The following is a 20,956-nucleotide window of genomic DNA, read 5'->3' as shown; positions in this document are numbered from 1 at the left end:
CAGACTGGTGAAGAGAGTGCTGGGTAAAGTGAAGGCTGTGAGGATCATGAGACGCGGCCTGGTTTAGATTTTTTGTGCTTCTGAGGATCAGAATAAATGTGTGTTGCGTCTCACCCGATTTGATAAGTTTGAAGTGTTGTGTGTGTCTCTCTTAGGAATAGGGCACCCCTCAAGAGGGTTATATCTGGAGTCACGTGGGAAGTAGATGTTGAAAAATATTCCTGGAGTGATTGATGCACTTCGGATTAATTGTGTGGTGAAGGGTGAAAAAGTGAAGAGTCCATCTGTTCTTTAAAAATGTTTTTACATGGAGTCTCTCCCTACTCCAGTGCAGTTAGGGTATATTAACTACAGAGTTAGAGCCTTTATCCCAAGACCAATGCAGTGAAGCTTTTGGTCATGTTTTGAGTGTTTGCAGAAGGGAGAAACTGAGATGTCAAATTTGTGGAAAATATCATATTATATGTTGTAAAAGTGATGAAAATGTTGTAATTGTGGTGGGAACCATGAAGCCAAGTCTTTCAAATGCCCCACAAGGGTGAAATAAAATGAGGTGGCCAAAGTCAGGGCTATGCAGCAGCTGTTAAAAGGGTTGAGGGTGTGAAAGGAGTCCATGGTGGTGAATAGGCCTTCACTCCAGGCTGCAGGGGTTCCCTTTCACTTGCAGGATCCTGACATTTAAAATGTTAGGGTGGACTTTGTGGCCATTATACCTATGGTGATAAATGGCACTGCCAAGGTGGAGAGAAGGTCCAAGAAGATGGAAATCATTGTGGAAGCGGCAGAGAGGTTCCTGGGGCTAAAAGATTTCCTGGGAAGGAGTTACATGGAATATTTTCACAAGCCGTACCACCCTCTCAGGCCCTAGAGCCATACCACCCTCTCAGGCCCTAGAGCCATACCACCCTCTCAGGTCCTAGAGCCGTACCACCCTCTCAGGCCTAGAGCCGTACCACCCTCTCAGGCCCTAGAGCCGTACCGCCCTCTCAGACCCTAGAGCCGTACCACCTTCTCAGGCCCTAGAGCCGTACCACCCTCTCAGGCCCTAGAGCCGTACTACCAACTAAGGCCCTAGAGCCGTACCACCCTCCCAGGCCCTAGAGCCGTACCACCCTCCCAGGCCCTAGAGCCGTACCACCTTCTCAGGCCCTAGAGCCGTACCACCCTCTCAGGTCCTAGAGCCGTACCACCCTCTCAGGCCCTAGAGCCTGAGAAGCGAGATATGGAGAATTGAAAGAAAGGAGAAGTGGGAGTTTTGTTTTGCTTTGTCAATGTACTATTTTTATTTTGGTGGATTAAGTTAGTTTCCATATAACATATGGCTTTTCTTTTGACCTTGTTTTGGCTTCAACCCGTCCAGTTGGTGGCAGCAACACACATTTTTGGGGTTGTAGTCCGCATAAACCCACAGAAGAAGAACACGAATAGGCGGATCAAAAAATAAATAATCCAATCGCGTTCGTCCTTTGCTGGCGGTTCATTTTAAATGTGTGGAAAACACAGGCGTAACCAGCTGTAGCCAACTTTTGCATTTTAAGATTTGAGAAGAGAAACGGTGAATATATTTTGTATAATTACAGAAACTGTAAGTTGTCTTTAGCTAGCTAAGTTTGAGTTGTACATTACATAATGTATGTAACGTTAGTTACCACTAACTCGACCGGTCCCTTTCATTAAGCTAGCTAACGTTAGCTATAAAATAACTGTGTTGCTGCCAAACTAACGTTAGCGTAGTGGCGTTTCATTACTAAAATAACAAAATGCAAACCAAGAAAGCTAGCCAACTAGTGTGTCATGAACAGCAGATTGCTGGCTAGTTAAATCAGCAAATGAGTCGTTTTTATAAAAATTCTAAGTTGGCCTAAAGTCTGTCGATAAAGGCACTTAAACCTAATTTCTCCTGTCAATGGAAATGAGCGTCTGCTAATTGACTAAACGGTAAATGTTACTTCAGCCACATGCTAACTGTTAGCTAGCTTGCGTTACTATTACCAAGTGTAAGTGTTTTTGTTTAGTATTCTAGTCGTAAATTAATATACGTTAGCGTTAGTAATGTCGAAGGAACACTGACAAATTCAGTACAATACGTCCAATATAACGTTTAGTGAAGTGTGTATGTATGGTGTCATGTACACTGGTGTCATCATGTAATCTAGATTGAAGGCTACTTTTTTAGCATTTTAAAGTAATTAGCTAGTGAACATCCCCTTTTCTTTCAAAGTTGTGGTTATGGCCCAGGTGGAGGCAGAACGGGGGCTGTGTAAAGAGAACACCCAGCCATTGAGAGAGGGATTGGCTGTGACTGGTCTGCACCTCAGCCACCAAGAGGGATCCTGTCATGCAGCCATCCAGCAACAGAGACAGTATGTCAACAACGCTGTCTTCACAATGTTACTAGCTAGCTATATTCAACCATTTTAAGTTTGGGGTCAAGAATCACTGTCCGGGCTATTCTGTTTTGGCTTTGTGTAGAGATATGTTATAATATCTGTTCTAGAATTTGGTGTTGTGTGGATTTGGTGAGTTTCTACATGGGGCATATCTTTAAAAGTTCACACAGGCTCAGTCTATAAAATTGAAAGCTCTGTTTTGTGCCCCACAGAGCGTTTGAATTGGAACTCCATATGTACACTGGAGATGATCCACTTGATATCTGGGATAGGTGAGATGTGCAGCAGCATATGCAATTCACCTCACCTCACCACACACACACACACACACACAGAGGTTTAGGCATACACTTCCCCATGCTCCCTAACTTCACCTGCCATAATGGTATATCTGTGTTTTTGTGTGATCTGTTTAACTTTTGTATAGGTCAACTTTTTAAATCCGGTTTAACTTGCTTCCAGTCCAAAATGTCCCTCTGGACAATAGTTTGACCACACAGACACACACACACACACACTCTGGGACCATACACAACTTTGGCTTCTGTGTTGTGCAGGTACCTAAAATGGACACTCAAGACCTACCCCCAGGGTAGTAAAGAGAGCAGTCTTACGGCCATGCTGGAGAGGGCTGTGCAGCTCTTTGCTCATGACAAGAAATACTACGATGACCCCCGTTACATCAACCTCTGGATCAATTTGGTGAGTGGCTAGTCCAGGTCGTTAGTGCGTGATCTTCCACTACTGTATTGAAAGATGTTGAACTCCATAGACAAACTCCGCTAATGCCCTGGACCAGAGCTAGTGAGCGGCAACATGACATGGATTACCAAAAGATTAAGGAATACCGATAGCCTCGTGTGCCTCGCTTCTATGATCACACTCTAGTGGTCAATGAGAATATCTACATTTTATGCGTGATCTTGTTCATATCCAATTTGTTTATTGAGCTAAGCAAGAGCTAAGGCAGTTTATTGCCCACTCATGCAATATCACACTTGCAAACGCATGCTTTACTAAGGATAGCCTGGAATATTGTAATCCAAATGAAATATTGCTCAGTTTCACTGTTTCCCTTCATTGACAATAGTGAAATGGAGCAATATTCTCTGCATTCCCCAAGCTAATACTAGGTGTAGTAATGTATGTTTACAGCCATGTTTAGATGCTCGTATCAATTTGTATGAAAATGTGAACGGTTTGGAACATACATTTTCCACTCATTCTGAAAATAATCCCCATTTATATTGTTCTGTTTCAGTGTTCTGACCGGAAGAATAAACTTCTGAGCCAGTTAGAACCCCAAAAAGTATCAGTTACTTTTTGTATATATAAAAAAAAAATGTGCCTAGTGAAATCAATCGTTTTTACATTTGGCTATTTAATTTACTCCACCAATTAGCATGGATAGAGCAGCTGGCTATGGAATGGGTAAGCTAGTTTGATGGACAGATACTGTAAGTGCAAGTACTAGAGCAACGGACAGTTCACGGGTGAGGAGAGAGGGTGGACATGGATGGAGCTTGGCTTAAAATACAGAACATCATGATGTGGCTTGGAATGTGTTTAGGCTATTACTAGCTATTACTGAATTATAGACTAGACATTAGGAATATTTTTGGAGCAAAAATAACATTAACCGGTTCTCAAGATTTGAAAATGTTTGTTTCAGTTCCTCAATGTTTTTTGAGGGTTCTGTTCCTCGAACCTGTTCCAACCCCTGCCGTTCAATATACTGTACATTACTACTGGGTAAAGCACAGACATTGGCTTGCATGCTATCACTACCCACCTGTTTGCATCGATACAGAACTCTGAACAATTGACCCAACTTGGGTTGTGTTCATTAGGATACGCAACGGAAAAGTTCCAAGTCATTTTGCAACATAAAAAAAAAATAGATTTTCTCATTTGACAAGTCCAGGTAGTTCCTCCCTATTTGAGTTTGTTTTGGTGCCTAATGGACACTGCTGTTTTGTAGGCCCAGAACAGCATGGAGCCCCTGGAAATGTTCAGCTACATGCAGGACAACGGCATCGGACTCACTCGGGCTGACCTTTACATTGCCTGGGCGGAGGAGTTCGAGAAGCACGGCAACTTCCAGAGGGCAGACGCCATCTTCCGTGAGGGACTTAAGTGCAGAGCCCAGCCCATGGATAAACTTCAGCAATATCACAAGTGTGTGCTCCTTGTCTCTGTCCATTCCTTGTTAGCTGTCCTATGTCTGCCTCTGTCTACGTCATATATGGAAGGGAGTAGGCTGTAAACAATATGCCCCATTACAAATAAGTCACAGTACTTAGATTTTCATTTGTACTGAACAGAATGTACTATTAGTTCATAGTAATTACTTTAGCGTGATTTAATGAGGATTTAGGCACAGCCCTTGTCCTTGCTTGTCGGTGGTTTGGTGATTATTATTTGTTCATTTTAGTGGTTTCCAGGCCAGGGTGGCCCATCAGGCTTGGTCTGCAACTGAGGAGGAACCCGAACCAGCAAGAACCAGTATGGTAGACCTGAGACCACGGGGGAGAAAGAAGGCCGTCGCACCAGTCAATCGAACAGAGGCTGCAGGTTAGCCCTTTGTGGTCGTTACTAGGTAGGGGTTTAGCTGCAAAGTAGCTGCTCTACGAATGGGTGTGTAGATGGGGGCTTTCTCAGCCAATCGGCAGTGTTCTGAATTCAATGCCGTCTTTGAGGAAAGTGGATCCAGAGTCGATCTTGGTTGATGTTTAGAAAATGTTCTAAAATGCAGTATTTTCAGATGAAATGCTGTACTTTGACACAAGAAAAAGCCACTGAGCCTTTAATTAAAAGTAAAGTAAGGATGTAGCGGTTCAACTGTTTTGCTATCTTTGGTAGGACACTCTCGAAGTCTGAACTTGCAGTTGCCCAGGCGGTCAGCTCGCCACATCCAGAAAAACCCGATCCTGGGGTTTAACGAGAATCAGGCGGATTCCCTTCAAGCTGCACAACTGAAGCTGGAACCCTGGATGGCACCACCCAGCAGCAGGGCCAACGAGAACCAAGTCATGTCTGAGCAATTGGCCGACATCAAGGTTTGACCGCCGATGCCGATCTCCATAGATAACTTGACCTGTCATTTAAATTGCATCAATGTGCACGGTTTCTAATCTATGAGACTTTGTCGAGATAGCTTGCCAGTAGTGAATTGAGTTGGTAGACTTGGGTTTGTGTTTTAATATGGAACTAATACAATTTTCTGTGGAACCTTTTTGTATTTGACTGTTTATAACTGTTATTATTAAGCCATTTTAAGGGGGTGTTCTTTGTCTTGGCAGATTCCCCAGAAGTCATGGTGTTCTGCCTCCAGTGTAACGGTCCCTGCCAGCAGGCTCAACTTCCAGCCTTTTGTGGAGGAGGGTGACCAGACCCCTTCTGTGTGAGTAGTGGAGGAGGGTGTCCAGACCCCTTCTGTGTGAGTAGTGGAGGAGGGTGTCCAGACCCCTTCTGTGTGAGTAGTGGAGGAGGGTGTCCAGACCCCTTCTGTGTGAGTAGTGGAGGAGGGCGTCCAGACCCCTTCTGTGTGAGTAGTGGAGGAGGGCGACCAGACCCCTTCTGTGTGAGTAGTGGAGGAGGGCGACCAGACCCCTTCTGTGTGAGTAGTGGAGGAGGGCGACCAGACCCCTTCTGTGTGAGTAGTGGAGGAGGGCGACCAGACCCCTTCTGTGTGAGTAGTGGAGGAGGGCGACCAGACCCCTTCTGTGTGAGTAGTGGAGGAGGGCGACCAGACCCCTTCTGTGTGAGTAGTGGAGGAGGGCGACCAGACCCCTTCTGTGTGAGTAGTGGAGGAGGGCGACCAGACCCCTTCTGTGTGAGTAGTGGAGGAGGGCGACCAGACCCCTTCTGTGTGAGTAGTGGAGGACCAAAAAAAGCAGATGCTTAATATATACATATTTTAAATGTGTTTGTAATAATGACAATTACAACAATACTCAATGAATAATGAACACTTATTTTTACTTAATATAATACATAAATAAAATCATTTAGTCTCATAAATAATTAAACATGTTCAATTTGGTTTGATTTAAATAATTCAAAAACAGTGTTGAAGGTGACAGTGCAGTATGTGCCGTGTAAAAAAAGCTACTGTTTAAGTTCCTTGCTTAGAACATATGAAAGCTGGTGGTTCCTTTTTTTTAAATCCAGTTAAGAAGTTTTAGGTCATTATAGGACTCTCTATACCATTTGTATTTCATAGACCTTTGACTATTGGATGTTCTTTTTGGCACTTTAGTATTGCGAGCCTAATCTCGGGAGTTGATAGGCTTGAAGTCATAAACAGCGCTGTGCTTCAAGCATTGTGGAAATCTGCTGGCAAACAGAGGAAAGTGCGGTTTGAATGAATGCTTACGAGCCTGCTGCTGCCTACCACCGCTCAGTCAAGACTGCTCTATCAAATATCAAATCATAGACTTAATTATAATATAATAAACACACAGAAATAGCCGTAGGTCATTAATATGGTCAAGTCCGGAAACTATAATTTCGAAAACAAAACGTTTATTCTTTCAGTGAAATACGGAACCGTTTTGTATTTTATCGAACAGGTGGCAACCTTAAGTTTAAATATTGCTGTTACATTGCACAACCTTCAATGTTATGTCATAATTATGTAAAATTCTGGCAAATTAATTACGGTCTTTGTTAGGAAGATATGGTCTTCACACATGAACCAGGCGACACAAACTGCTTCATGTACCCTGACTCTGCTTACACTGAACGCAAGAGAAGTGACACAATTTCAGGCACCGCATTGATTATATGCAACGCATGACAAGCTAGTTAAACTAGTAATATCATCAACTATGTGTAGTTAACTAGTGATTATGTTAAGATTTTTTTTATAAGATAAGTTAATGCTAGCTAGGAACTTACCATGGCTCCTTGCTGCCTGCACTCGCGTAACAGGTGGTCAGCCTGCCACGCAGTCTCCTCGTGGCCATGTTCTGTTATAATCTCTACCCGGCACAGCCAGAAGAGGACTGGCCACCCCACATAGCCTGGTTCCTCTCTAGGTTTCTTCCTAAGTTTTGGCCTTTCTAGGGAGTTTTTCCTAGCCACCGTGCTTCTACACCTGCATTGCTTGCTGTTTGGGGTTTTAGGCTGGGTTTCTGTACAGCACTTTGAGATATCAGCTGATGTACGAAGGGCTATATAAATACATTTGATTTCATTTCAATATAATCAGCGTTCAAAAATTCCGATTACTGATTGTGATTCACTGATTGTGAAATCAGCCATTCCGATTAATTGGTTGACCTCTAGACCAGACCCCTTCTTTGTGAGTTGTGGAGGACTAAAGTTGACTCAAGCAGCTGATCTAGGGCCAGGTTAGAGTAACTCCCCTCATGGTTAAAGATGGACTCTGCAAACAAATGTTGTTACAAATGTCTCAAGTGTAAAGAGTAAGGTTCATACATGCATATAAAGAACACTCGCATGAATTTTCTACCTGGTCAGAATTAATTTTGGTGCATATTCTGGTCAAAAATGTGTTTTTAGTAAAAGGAGTAAATTACAAGAAGTTGATGATGCATAAACTCTCAATGGTCTGGTTATGCTCTTAGAAACCATGGAAATTCTTGTTTGCAGTAGCTAACTAACCAAGTAGGCTAGCTAATGTCTTATCTCTGACCTAAATGCAGCAAAAATAATCTCCTCCACTTTCTCCACGGCTACAGGTCTGCGTGTAAGATTGACCCGGCAGTGAACACTGTCCTCTCTGATCGCCCGCCCCCCTCCAAAGAGGAGTCTGTGCTGGAGGAGGGAGGAGGAGGCGGGGTGAAGGAACAGAGCATGTACCTCAAAGAGCTGCTGCTGAATGGCGCTGTGGAGCTGAGCATCGAAGAGCTGCGTGCCGAACACTACTTCGCACGCAAGCGGCAAGAAATCGAAGGTTACCATTGGACAGTAACTGTCACATTATACCTGGGATGTCCCATGACATTTTACATATTTCCTGTTTTCAAATGCATCTTTTAAAGTATAGACATACAACCGATAGATTTGGACAAAATACTTGGGTAAAAAAAGCTCTGTGTATCCCATATTCATGTATCTTGTCGGGGAATAAAATGGTCTACTGTGCTTTCGACTGCTGTTTCACACGGTCACTCGGGGCCCTCCCTTTTTGTCTTCGGACTTTAAAAAATAAATTAAAAAAATTCAATGATCTTCTCTCCTCATATTGGCATATTCCCTCAAGGTCAACCACCAATGACCCTTTATATTCATTCTTTATTCCCACCCTTTCCTTTTGATAGAGACGATTCAACAGCAGAGCCAAGCCAAAGAGAGGCTGAGGCAACAGATTGATGAGAAGCAACGACTGCTTCAGTTGCAGCAATCCCAGCAACGACCACAACTATCACAACAGGCAAGTGGCAAACACTCTTAATACACGGTTGTGTTCATTAGGGCACATCGTAGCGACGCGTTTTGTAACAAAGTGTCTCTTATTGGACAAATTCCGCTATTATCTACCCCTTTCGTTGCGTTTCTTGCCTACTGAACACTATTCTGGTTTGAGAGATCTGAGCTTGCATTGCAAATGTCCAATGTGTTTCGTAATTGTGATTTGCCATCCCTTTTTTTCAGTTGGAGGTCTGTTTAGGAAACCCAGCTAGAAAGTGTTTAGAAAAACTGCAGAGGTCATTGACGTCGACTGTGAAAGCAACTTGTTTGGGATAGTTAATATGATTATCTGCTACTAGACTATCTGGGTCATGTTCAGTAGAGCGCACCGTAGCCAATATTTCCCCAGTTTTTTTAATGTTTTTATTTAGTATAGATGTATACCCCAGGAAGACTCTACTCTGCCACTGCTTCTGAAAAATATCATAGGGGTTGCAACAGGAAAATTAGTTTTTTTATTGGACAAGTTAGTTCCTAAACATTTTCTCCTTATTGAGCACAACCCTGCTGTCTAAGTGTTTTCATGCAAAATAAACAATTTTCCTAACTTTTTGCTCCTAGGATGACACTGGGACTGATTCCATGCAAATAACAGAGTGTAGGTCTGGAACTGTCCTACCTAGCAGCCAACCGAATGCAATGGCCTTCCAGATCTTTGATGAAGGATCCCAGTCTGGCTCTGCACATGGGTCTGGGTAAGCCATTGAGACTCCTGTCATGTATCACTGCATTAATAAACATTATAAACTGGGTGGTTCGAGCCCTGAATTCTGATTTGCAGACAGCCGTGGTATATCAGACCGTGTACCAAGGGTATGACAAAACATTTATTTTTACTGCACTAATTATATTGGTAACCAGTTTATAATAGCAATAAGGCACCTCTAGGGTTAGTGATAGATAGATGTATGTATATGTATGGCCAATATACCACGGCTAAGGGCTGCGTCCAGGCACTCCTCGTTGTGTCGCGCATAAGAACAGCCTTTAGCCGTGGTATATTGGCCGTATACCCCACCTCGGGCCTGATTGCTTAAGTCTAGTTTACATTGTCATAGACAGTCAAACAAGTCATACTTTCACATGCATGAATTAGGCTATATGACAATGAAATGTCTCCCCCATTTTACTTTACAGAAACCCTATTCCCTGTGAAAAGGACATGTGTCCAGGTTTGTGTTCCTTAGTTTGCATCTATGCTATACACGCAACATACAAAAAAAATGTGAGGTAAAACAAAATATATAGCTATTTGATAGTCAATTATCAACTTTGACCTGTACTTGGCCTTTATCTGACATTTGACCTGTACTTGAGGTCTTTCTCTGACTTGATTGCTATTTTAGATGATGTTTTCCTACCTGCTGGAGACAGAGGTCTTTGCTTTAAGACTCCTTACCCGTTTCCAGGTAATTCTGAATGTACACAAGTCCTCTAAATGCCAACCTACTTCAAAACTGTTGAGGTTAAGTTTTGTAACATGGGTTAAAACATGTTATTTTAACACAGTAGTATTATTTGGAGAACTAATAATTATGCGGGAACAATGACACTAATCAAACTCTTTCAGACTTTTCCATGCACTTCAATGGTGATCCTGGTTTTTTTTTGTGTGTTTTTTGACAGGTGGCAGTATCCCCCACTCTGAACGAACTCAATTATCTAAGGTTTGGACAGTTTTTGGAACAAGATCACTTGTGCTACGAAGTGATCTCTCTAATCTAGTACAGTTCAGACAAGACCATCAATGATCCACTGCCTTTGATTGTAAAGCCTGTTCCCAGATCTGTTTGTGCGGTCTTGCTAACTCAGACCTGAGCTCAGTCTAGTGTACGTATGTTATCTGTTGGAAATTCCTGGTTGCACAAAAAAAATCATATCAATAGGTAGATTGATTGACTTGTACCATCCAGAACTTCCCAGAGCGAACAGAGTCCCTGAACGAGGAGGTGGTCAGCGGCCACAAGAACAAGACTCTGTGCTCCAGCCCAGAGGACACGCAGGACTTTGTGAAGGCCGCCAAGATGGCCTCCTCTCCTTATCACGCCATGGGACAGAGGGCGGTTTCGCCCAACGCTGGGATTCTGACCAAGGAGCCCAGCATTACCCCTCAACTTGATGCTGACTCGGACGGAAGGAAGAAGCTCAGGTATAGTTTGTCCACCCAATGACTTGACCCGACCGACAAGGGTCCACTAGCCTTATTGATGGTTTGATGGCAGCGAGTTCTATAGCTTGTCCCCTTTCCCTCCCGGAGTCATTCTAAACCATCTCTGCCAGTGCAAGTCATGATGATAAGCCGGGGGCTGTGTTCATTGATGCGGACACATTGTTGTAAAATGTTTGAATGTATCTGAAAATGACCCTTTTCTTATTGGACAAGTTCAGGTAGTACCTCCCCTCTTTACACCTTGTTTTCTTCAGTTTTATGCCTAATGAACACAACCCCGCTCAAATGGAAAATAAAGGGAAAGGTCATAACGTGCAGCTCTAATGTGTTACCAACATTCTAAAACCCATTGTATTGCTTTCACCAATTATGTCAGAACAGTAATTGCGTCAAGAAAATATCTATTTGAACAGGGCACTTGTGACCATCTCCTTGACGTTTGCTCTGCAGCCCTATCCAAGAAGCCAGCTTGGAGGCTTGGGGCTCCATGGCTTCAGGCCCCACCTCCGCCTCCTCCGTGTGCACGAACTCTGGAGGCAAGGCCGTCCACCACCTCGGCAGGCTGAAGGACAGCCACGCAGAACCCCACCCCGAAGCCATGGACCAGAATTCACCATGCAGTGAGTATCTGGATGGTAGAGCATGGCGGTTTCAACTCCAGGGTTGTGGGTTTGATTCCCACGGGGGACCAGGACTGAGAAGGGGGGGGTGTGAAGTGTATGCACTACTGTACGTCGCTCTGCATAAGAGCCTGCTAGATGACGTAAATGTAAAAAATAATAATAATAAACAAACTTTGCCACTGCTGAATTACACAATCCTATTTCCAGTATAAATTCTTGCCTGCCTTTTCTTTGGCTGTCCAAGAAAGCTGTATTTCACCTCAAATCAATGTAAAAGTCATTGCATTGTATTGCACATGGCAGTTTAGTGGACCAAAAAAATAAGCCTTCTATTAATTTTTCTTAAAATACATTTTCATTTGGATTGGTATCTTATGTTTCAGTAGAAGCATTGGTGCATAGTAGGTAACTGTTAACTCCATGTGGTCCATAAGAAACTATCAGTTATGAATTAATGTGCTCAACTGCACACTGACATTTCATTTCACCTATTTAACACTGCTGAATCTGACTATTTGGGGGTTCAATCCAGTGCCCATTCATTTTGTATGGCTAGTATATTTAAGACTCTTGGCTTCACTAGGAGCTGTAAGGAATAAGTAAAGTCTATTTGATGTTGGAATGCCTTGTTCTTCCTTCCTGGTATTGCAGTACAACCTGTGATTGAGGACCCTTGCAGTGTGAGGGTGAGACAACGGTTGCTGGATCAAGTGGACCTGAGCTCCTTTCCAAACTTCTACTCAGAGGATGGTCCCCTTCCCATGGCTGAGGAAGATGGTGTGCTGATTCTAGGTAGTTCAACTAATAATGAAGGCTGGGCGGTTGGTTTAATGATGGCTGGGCGGTTGGTTTAATGATGGCTGGGCGGTTGGTTTAATGATGGCTGGGCGGCTGGTTTAGTGAAGGCTGGGCGGCTGGTTTAGTGAAGGCTGGGCGGCTGGTTTAGTGAAGGCTGGGCGGCTGGTTTAGTGAAGGCTGGGCGGCTGGTTTAGTGAAGGCTGGGCGGCTGGTTTAGTGAAGGCTGGGCGGCTGGTTTAGTGAAGGCTGGGCGGCTGGTTTAGTGAAGGCTGGGCGGCTGGTTTAGTGAAGGCTGGGCGGCTGGTTTAGTGAAGGCTGGGCGGCTGGTTTAGTGAAGGCTGGGCGGCTGGTTTAGTGAAGGCTGGGCGGCTGGTTTAGTGAAGGCTGGGCGGCTGGTTTAGTGAGGGCTGGGCGGCTGGTTTAGTGAGGGCTGGGCGGCTGGTTTAGTGAGGGCTGGTTTAGTGAGGGCTGGGCGGCTGGTTTAAATGACGGATTATAATACTACACCGCTTGTTTGTTTATTTTTTTACCGTCTTGCTTAAAGGGAACGACACCTTTGCTACCTATTCCAAGATGGACTATGAGAACTTTTCCATCTATGCAGGCCAAGGTGGAGGTGACGTTGCCATTAAGGTAAGGCAGTGAATGACTGAACTCAAAGTAGATTTAAATAACTATCCTTCATGTGAGTTGATGAGTTGAATGATTTCCTTCATGTACGCTCCACCTCAAACTGTTTATGTATGCAGACTCCACCTCTATTTTTCTAGAATAGCAGATTAAGCAAAATTGCACTGCTGGTTCGTTGGCTTTATTTTAATGGCAAAATTTTCCCCTCCACTTTTGCTATAAAGCTGAGGGATGGCGCTGGAGAAATCAAGTCCATATATGGTGCTATGGATACAATGACTGACAGTCCATGAGATCAACATGATGATTTTGACATTTACTTTACACGGTGTTCTCCAGTGAGTTGAGATCTAACACGTCACTCTTGCCTTGTGCAGCTGGAGCGCACCGCGGTGCCGTGGGACTTCTACATCGGCTCACAACTGAGGGAGCGACTAGCCCGGGACTCCCAGGCACCCGTCCACGACGCGGGGCGCTGCTTCCTGTTCCAGGATGGCTGCGTCACGGTCCACAAGGCCTCCCAGCAGAGCACACTGCGTGTGGGTAGTTCCACCCCTGTCCTCCATGCATTATTGTACCCTTATAGAATCTGCTTTTTTTAAAAATTTTATTTAACCTTTTTATATAACTAGGCAAGTCAGTTAAGAATAAATTCTTATTTTCAATGACCTCCTAGGAACAGTTGGTTAACTGTCTTGTTCAGGGCCAGAACGACAGATTTTTACCTTGTCTGCTCGGGGATTCAATCTTGCAACCTTTCCCCACCCCTAAAATAACAATAGCTCGGCGTATAAACCCTTTGCAAGATGTAATTTTATAGTCTACCTTGGGTCGTGTTCAGTAGGCATCAAACGGAAGAAAATGATCTGAAACGAGGAGGTTCTATTTGAAGTTGTCCATTAAGAACTGCTAGTTGAGTGTTCTTTTTGCAAAAAAAACACTAGTTATGATGTAAAGAACAGGATTCTGATAGGAAAGACCTGTTAAAGTCTGTGGTTCCTCTCCTTATGGCATACACAGGAGGTGGCTGAGGAGTCATTTGAGGAAATCGTGGCCTCCCTGGCCATGCAGACAGTGGAGCTGGTGAGACTCATGCACTCCTGCCACCTGATCCACGGAGCTCTCAGTCCAGACACACTGGTCATGAATCGGTATGCACACACACACACACACGGTCCAGCCACGCATGCATATGAGTTTCCGAACGCAGACTTCTGACATACAGGCATATTACTTACTCACTCACCTTGCATCCTTGCATACACTCGCTGTGGGAGATAAACATTAGGGCCATTTCCCTACATGTGTATTTGATCTTTAAATCATAAGTCATATTATCTACTAGTCAAGTCTTATTCTTCCTTTTCTCTGCCCCCCCCCCCCCCCCCCTCAGTCATTATGATGAACCAATGGATAAGATCAGTGCTGCCGTGGCGCTGGACTTCTCCTGCTCCGTGGACCTGGAGCTTCAGCCAGAGGTGACAGCAGCACACATCCTCCCAGCAGCCCATAACTTCATCACACAGGATCTACTAGCCCCCTCTGCCAGCCCCTATCAGGTACGGTACACACCTGTCTACAGCCTCTTGTTGGCACCATCACATCGCTACATGCTTTCCAGAGGAAAGTCTAAAAAGACATCAAGAATAAAGTCAATGTTTCACTATTTTTAATTGAAATGCATTCCCCAAAAACCCTCGGCCTGCCCCATCTTCATCTTTATACTTTATTTACATTATGTAGGATGTATTTGATTCATTTATTTATTGCATGGCCCCAATGCTCTTTTGAACCTCACCTGTATGTGTTTCTCTTTTTAATCATGTTTTTCCCTTATGTAAGATGCACTGCAATTAGGTTTTCTTTAATGTAAAATATTCCATTGTGGTACGTGTATATATAAATAAAACCCATCCTAAAAAGCTACCAGATACCTACATTTACGATTGAGTCGCTCTCCCCTAGTTCAGTAGCTGTCGCTCTCCCCTAGTTCAGTAGCTGTCGCTCTCCCCTAGTTCAGTAGCTGTCGCGCTCCCCTAGTTCAGTAGCTGTCGCGCTCCCCTAGTTCAGTAGCTGTCGCGCTCCCCTAGTTCAGTAGCTGTCGCGCTCCCCTAGTTCAGTAGCTGTCGCGCTCCCCTAGTTCAGTAGCTGTCGCGCTCCCCTAGTTCAGTAGCTGTCGCGCTCCCCTAGTTCAGTAGCTGTCGCGCTCCCCTAGTTCAGTAGCTGTCGCGCTCCCCTAGTTCAGTAGCTGTCGCGCTCCCCTAGTTCAGTAGCTGTCGCGCTCCCCTAGTTCAGTAGCTGTCGCGCTCCCCTAGTTCAGTAGCTGTCGCGCTCCCCTAGTTCAGTAGCTGTCGCGCTCCCCTAGTTCAGTAGCTGTCGCGCTCCCCTAGTTCAGTAGCTGTCGCGCTCCCCTAGTTCAGTAGCTGTCGCTCTCCCCTAGTTCAGTAGCTGTCGCGCTCCCCTAGTTCAGTAGCTGTCGCGCTCCCCTAGTTCAGTAGCTGTCGCGCTCCCCTAGTTCAGTAGCTGTCGCGCTCCCCTAGTTCAGTAGCTGTCGCGCTCCCCTAGTTCAGTAGCTGTCGCGCTCCCCTAGTTCAGTAGCTGTCGCGCTCCCCTAGTTCAGTAGCTGTCGCGCTCCCCTAGTTCAGTAGCTGTCGCGCTCCCCTAGTTCAGTAGCTGTCGCTCTCCCCTAGTTCAGTAGCTGTCGCTCTCCCTGATTACAGGTGGATCTCCTGGGCATTGCAGAGACTGTCCACACTCTGCTGAAGAAGAGAACCATGCGCCTGGTTAAGGAAGACTCCTTGTGGACACTGGAGGAATATCAGGAAGCGCGTCCCAGGTATATTACGGTTTCCTCTTGTCATGTCCTGCCGCTGGGTCCTCACCAGTTGCCACAGTCAGAAGGCCTGTCCTACTCGACCAATCGGATGAGGGGGTGATGTCATGTACCCCGGCTTACGGTTAGTGGGGAACGACCAATCAAATGAGGGAGTATGTGTATGCAGACGAGAGACTTGCGTTGCTTGAATCTAGTGCTCATCAATGATTAGCTTATTTATTATCTAATAAACCAACCGTTTTAAATGCAGAGTCCTACTTGGATGTCTTATTCAAACTCTCCTAGCGAGCTTGTTTGCCCTTACTACTTGTGTAAAACCAAAATAGGTTTAATATCTGTGTTGTTTTTAAAATGGCATGTTGACAAATTGACATCTTGATTTTTATTTTAAAATCCACAAGTAAAATGTAGTTTCACATATTTCATATTTTTTTTAAGATGACAACTTCAACCTTTTTTGCTTTGCGAGGTGTTTAAAGTTCAGTTAGCCATTGTTATGTTAATGAAATCTGAAAAGTTCCAGTGGCCTGGCTTTGGCCCCAACTGAGTGCCGGCCCGCATAGATGGAAACTAATTCTGAGCCTTTTGGGTAAAACACTGGGGTGAAACCCATCTGGAAATGTTCTATTAGCCCATCCACCCCCTTCTTAGGAAGACAAATGTAACCTTGACTTACATTTTTTGTTTTTTACTGATATTTTGTTACATTTATTCCTGCACTTTACTTTTAATACACAGTATAATGTTTTGATATACACATTATATATCAAACTTGAACTCGATGCTATTTCGAAAATGAGACAGTTCCCACCAACCGGAATATGCCTCGTCACACACCCTCATCTGATTGGTCCAGTAAGCGGGCCTTCTGACTTCGTGCCTGTGGTAACTAGTGATGACCCTACGGGCTGTCTGATAAGTGGTCATAGAGAGAAAATGATGAGGTTAGGAAGCCATATAGGTATGTTGGAACACAACTGGCTCCTGTCTTCCAATCCTCTTGTTTTTCACCATATTATCAAACACATTTATGTCACTTGCGCCGAATACAACCGGTGTAGTCCACTGTGAAAGGCTTACTTACGAGCCCTTACCCATCAATGCAGAGTTTACATTTATTTCATATATTTTTTACAGATTTGCCAAAAAAGTAATGTTAACACAATAAAATGACAGCGGCTATATACAAGGAGTATGTGCAGGGATACGAGGTAGAGGTAATATCTACATTTAGGTAGGAGTAAATGTGAATAGGCAATCGGGATAGATAATACACAGGGTATGTAAATAGTCGGGTTGGCCACTTGATTAACTGTTCAGCAGTCTTATGGCTTGGGGGTAGATGCTGTTCAGGAGCCTTTTGGTTCCAGACTTGGTGCTCCTGTACTAGAGGTCAACCGATTTAATGATTTTGACGCAGAGTTTTGTTTTTTGTTTTTTATTCATTTGATTTATATATTTTTTAATAATGACAGTTACAACAATACTGGACCAACACTTTTATTGTAATATAATACATAAATAAAATCTATTTCGTCTCAAATAATGAAACCTGCTCAATTTGGTTTAAATAATGCAAAAATGGTGTTGAAGAAAGTAAACGTGCAATATGTGCCATGTTAGCTTTAAAAAATAAAAAATTTACGTGTAAGTTCCTTGCTCAGAACATATGAATGCTGGTGGTTCAATATTCCCAGTTAAGTTTTAAGTTGTAGTTATTATAGGAATTATGACGCGTTGACTATTTCTATACCATTTGTATTTCGTAGACCTTTGACTATTGGATGTTCTAATAGTCACTTTAGTATTGCCAGCTGAATCTCGGGAGTTGATAGGCTTGAAGTCATAAACAGATGTGAAGCAAGCATTGCTTAGAGCTGCTGGCAAAAGCAGTAAAGTTTGAATGAATGCTTACGAGCCTGCTGCTGCCTAAGTCGGACTGCTCTATCAAATATGAAATCATAGACCTAATTATAATAAACACAAATATGAGCGTTAGTTTCTGGATTTGACCATATTAATGACCTATCATTTTGAAAACAAAATGTTTATTCTTTCAGTGAAATACGGAACCGATCAGTATTTTATCGAACGGGCGGCAACCCTAAGTTTAAATATTGCTGTTACTTTGCACCACCTTCAATGTTATGTCATAATTATGTAAAAGTCTGGTAAATTAGTTCGCAACGAGCCAGGTGGCCCAAACTGTTGCAAATACCCTGACTCTGCGTGCAATGAATGCAGGAGAAGTGACACAATTTCCCTAGTTAATATTGCCTGCTAACATTAATTTCTTAACTAAATATGCAGGTTTAAAAAATAAATAAATGAAATACTTGTGTAATTAAGGCATTGATGTTCATGGTTAGGTTCATTCGTGCAACGGTTGTGCTTTTTTGTTGTTGTTGTTGTAAATATGCTTAATTAAATCACCCCCCGTTTGGCGAAGTAGGCTGTGATTCAATGATAAATTAACAGCATTGATTATATGCAACGCAGGACAAGCTAGGTAACCTGGTAATATCATCAACCATGTGTAGTTAACTAGTGATTATGTTAAGATGTATTGTTTTTTTTAATAAGTTTAATGCTAACTAGCAACTTACCTTGGCTCCTTGCTGCAATCGCGTAACAGGTGGTCAGCCTGCCAATTAATCGGTTGCCCTCTATCCTGTACCGCTTCCTGTGCGGGAGCAGAGAACACTCTATGACCTGGGTGGCTGGAGTCTTTGACCATTTTTAGGACTTTCCTCTGACAGTAGTTTCTATACCAAGTTGTGATGCAGCCAGTCAAGATGCATTCAATGGTGCAGCTGTAGAACTTTGAGGAACTTGAAGCTCTCGACCAGCTCCACGACAGCCCTGCTGATGTGAATGGGGGTGTGCTCGGCCCTCTGTTTACTGCAGTCCATGATCAGCTCCTTTGTTTAGCTCACGTTAAGGGAGAGGTTGTCCTGGCACCAAACTGCTAGGTCATGTTGTCAGTCATAAGACTTAACACCATTGCGTCGTCAGCAAATTGAATGATGGCGTCTTGAGTCGTGCACGGCCACGCAGTTGTGGGTGAATGGAGTACAGGAGGTACCAAGCACGCGCCCCTGGGGGGGCTCCTGTGTTGATGGTCAGTGTGGCTGGTGTGTTGCCTACCCTCCACCTGTAGACGGCCCGTCAGGAAGTCCAGGATCCAGTTGCAGAGGGAGGAGTTCGGTCCCTGGGTCATTAGCTTGGATGATGAGCTTGGAGGCCACTAGTGTTGAACGCTGCTGAGCTGTAGTCAATGAACAACATTCTCACGTAGGTGTTTCTTTTGTCCAGATTGGAGAGGGCAGTATGAAGTACAATAGCAATTGTGACATGTTGGGGCGAATTGGAGTGGATCCAGGGTTTCTGTGATAATTGTGTTGTGAGCCATGACCAGCATTTCATGGTGACAGATGTGAGTGCTACGGGTCGGTAGTCATTCAGGCAGTTTACCTTAGTGTTCTTGGGCACAGGGACAATGGTAGTCTGCTTGAAACATGTTGGTATTACAGACTCGGACAGGTTGAAAATGTCAGTGAAGACGCTGGTCAGCGCAAGCTCTGAGAATGCGGCCTTGAGAAAGGACACATTATTAGATTACTGGGATGCAGATATTGTCTTTCATCCCCTGTCCCTCTTTTTGTTTACAGTGACCGGAGCGATGCGTTTTGGAGCAAGTTCTTCCGGACCGTTCTGAATCCCGGAGACAGGCCTTCTGTATCAGTTCTCACAGAGCTACTTGAAGACATGAAGAAGTCTACATTTGCTTGCTATGGCGCCTAGTTTTCTTTCCTAGCACTACCTTCCCAGTGATTTATCCGTGTGGCTATTTAGATTTTATTTGTCTCCTAGATGTTTTTGCTAGTCCCTTAGTTTTTTCCTCATTTCAATGTAATTGTTTTTCTGTTAAATGCGATTGTTCATAATAAAGTATACGTCTTATTCATTATGACTGTTTTGCGTGTTTAGTTTTTTTAATGGTTGTATTCATTTTTAGGATGTACTGCCTATATATGGCCTGTAGAGGGTGTTGTCCTGGTGGCATTGATCATAGACCAGTCACCCCTGAACTGTTTTATGGTACATGAACAGAGAGAATTCTGTTCTGACATAAATCTGAGTTACGTCTTATTAAGTTAGAGCATGGCATACACTTGCAGTTAACCAGCCAGACTTGCGTTGTGTGTTTTCGGGGGGGTAGATGTAACATGGTAAATGTAAATCTAGAACATTCCAATTAGTGTAAGTTACATTTGGTCTGACATGCAGTGCCTTCAGAAGGTATTCACAGCCCTTGACTTCATGCACATTTTGTTATAGCCTGAATTGAAAATGGAATAAATGTAGATTTTTTTTTTTTGTTGTCACCTAAACACTACCCCAAAATGTCAGTGAAATTGTTTTGGGAAATTTGTACAAATGAAAAGCTGAAATGTCAGAAGTATACATTTGCTTAAGTCATTAGTTTCATGGACTTTACTTTTTATTACTACCTCATCTCTGTACACCACACACAATTGATCTGTAAGGTCCCTCAGTCAAACACCGGGGGGAGGAGGGTGAATATCCCTTTGCGCATGGTGAAGTTATTAATTACGCTTTGGATGGTGTGTATATATACATCCAGTTACTGAAAACATACAGGCGTCTTTCCTAACTCTGTTGCCGAAGAGGAAGGAAACCACTCAGGGATTTCACCATGAGGGCAATGGTGATTTTTTTTTTTTTTTTTTAACCCCAAAAAAGTTACGTAGCTTAATGGCTGTGATAACTGAGGATGGATTATCAACATTGTAGTTACTCCACAATACCAACCTAATTGACAGAGTGAAAAGAAGCCTGTAAAGAATACAAATATTTTGAAATATGCATCATGTTTGCAACAAGGCACTAAAGTAATACTGTAAAAAATAAATGAAGCAATTCAACTGTCCGGAATACAAAGTGTCCTGTTTTGGGGCAAATCCAATAACACATGACTGAATACCACTCCATATTTTGAACCATAGTGGTGGCTGCATCATGTTATGGGTATGCGTGTAATCGT

General features: G+C 43.6%; 1 protein-coding gene across 4 annotated transcripts; it reads left to right on the top strand.

Annotated features, from left to right (window-relative positions):
- The first annotated feature begins 1,418 nt into the window (after nt 1–1,418).
- LOC110529349 (mitotic checkpoint serine/threonine-protein kinase BUB1 beta) lies at nt 1,419–19,858 on the top strand. Of its 4 annotated transcripts, none has more exons than XM_036984728.2 (23): nt 1,419–1,555; nt 2,222–2,363; nt 2,603–2,662; nt 2,948–3,092; nt 4,372–4,568; nt 4,825–4,964; nt 5,253–5,449; nt 5,693–5,793; nt 8,099–8,313; nt 8,681–8,793; nt 9,393–9,526; nt 9,969–10,003; nt 10,178–10,240; nt 10,458–10,498; nt 10,745–10,980; nt 11,452–11,621; nt 12,276–12,416; nt 12,967–13,055; nt 13,430–13,591; nt 14,073–14,203; nt 14,446–14,611; nt 15,773–15,888; nt 19,560–19,858. In XM_036984728.2, exons 2-23 carry the CDS (start codon nt 2,230–2,232, stop codon nt 19,690–19,692), a joined length of 2,919 nt encoding a protein of 972 aa, XP_036840623.2. In that variant the 5' UTR covers nt 1,419–1,555; nt 2,222–2,229; the 3' UTR covers nt 19,693–19,858. The 4 variants fall into 4 exon arrangements, with proteins under 4 accessions (XP_036840623.2, XP_090098675.1, XP_090098677.1 ...); XM_090242549.1 differs by having other exon boundaries at nt 11,452–11,623; nt 12,269–12,416; XM_090242551.1 differs by having other exon boundaries at nt 1,452–1,585.
- Nucleotides 19,859–20,956: the final 1,098 nt, after the last annotated feature.

This window comes from Oncorhynchus mykiss, chromosome 8 (genome assembly GCF_057628025.1).
Source record: "Oncorhynchus mykiss isolate SJ-2025 chromosome 8, ASM5762802v1, whole genome shotgun sequence".
Classification (NCBI taxonomy): Eukaryota; Metazoa; Chordata; class Actinopteri; order Salmoniformes; family Salmonidae; genus Oncorhynchus; species Oncorhynchus mykiss.
The sequence above is the reverse complement of the archived record's forward strand: the minus strand, read 5'-3'. Positions and strand labels throughout refer to the sequence as shown.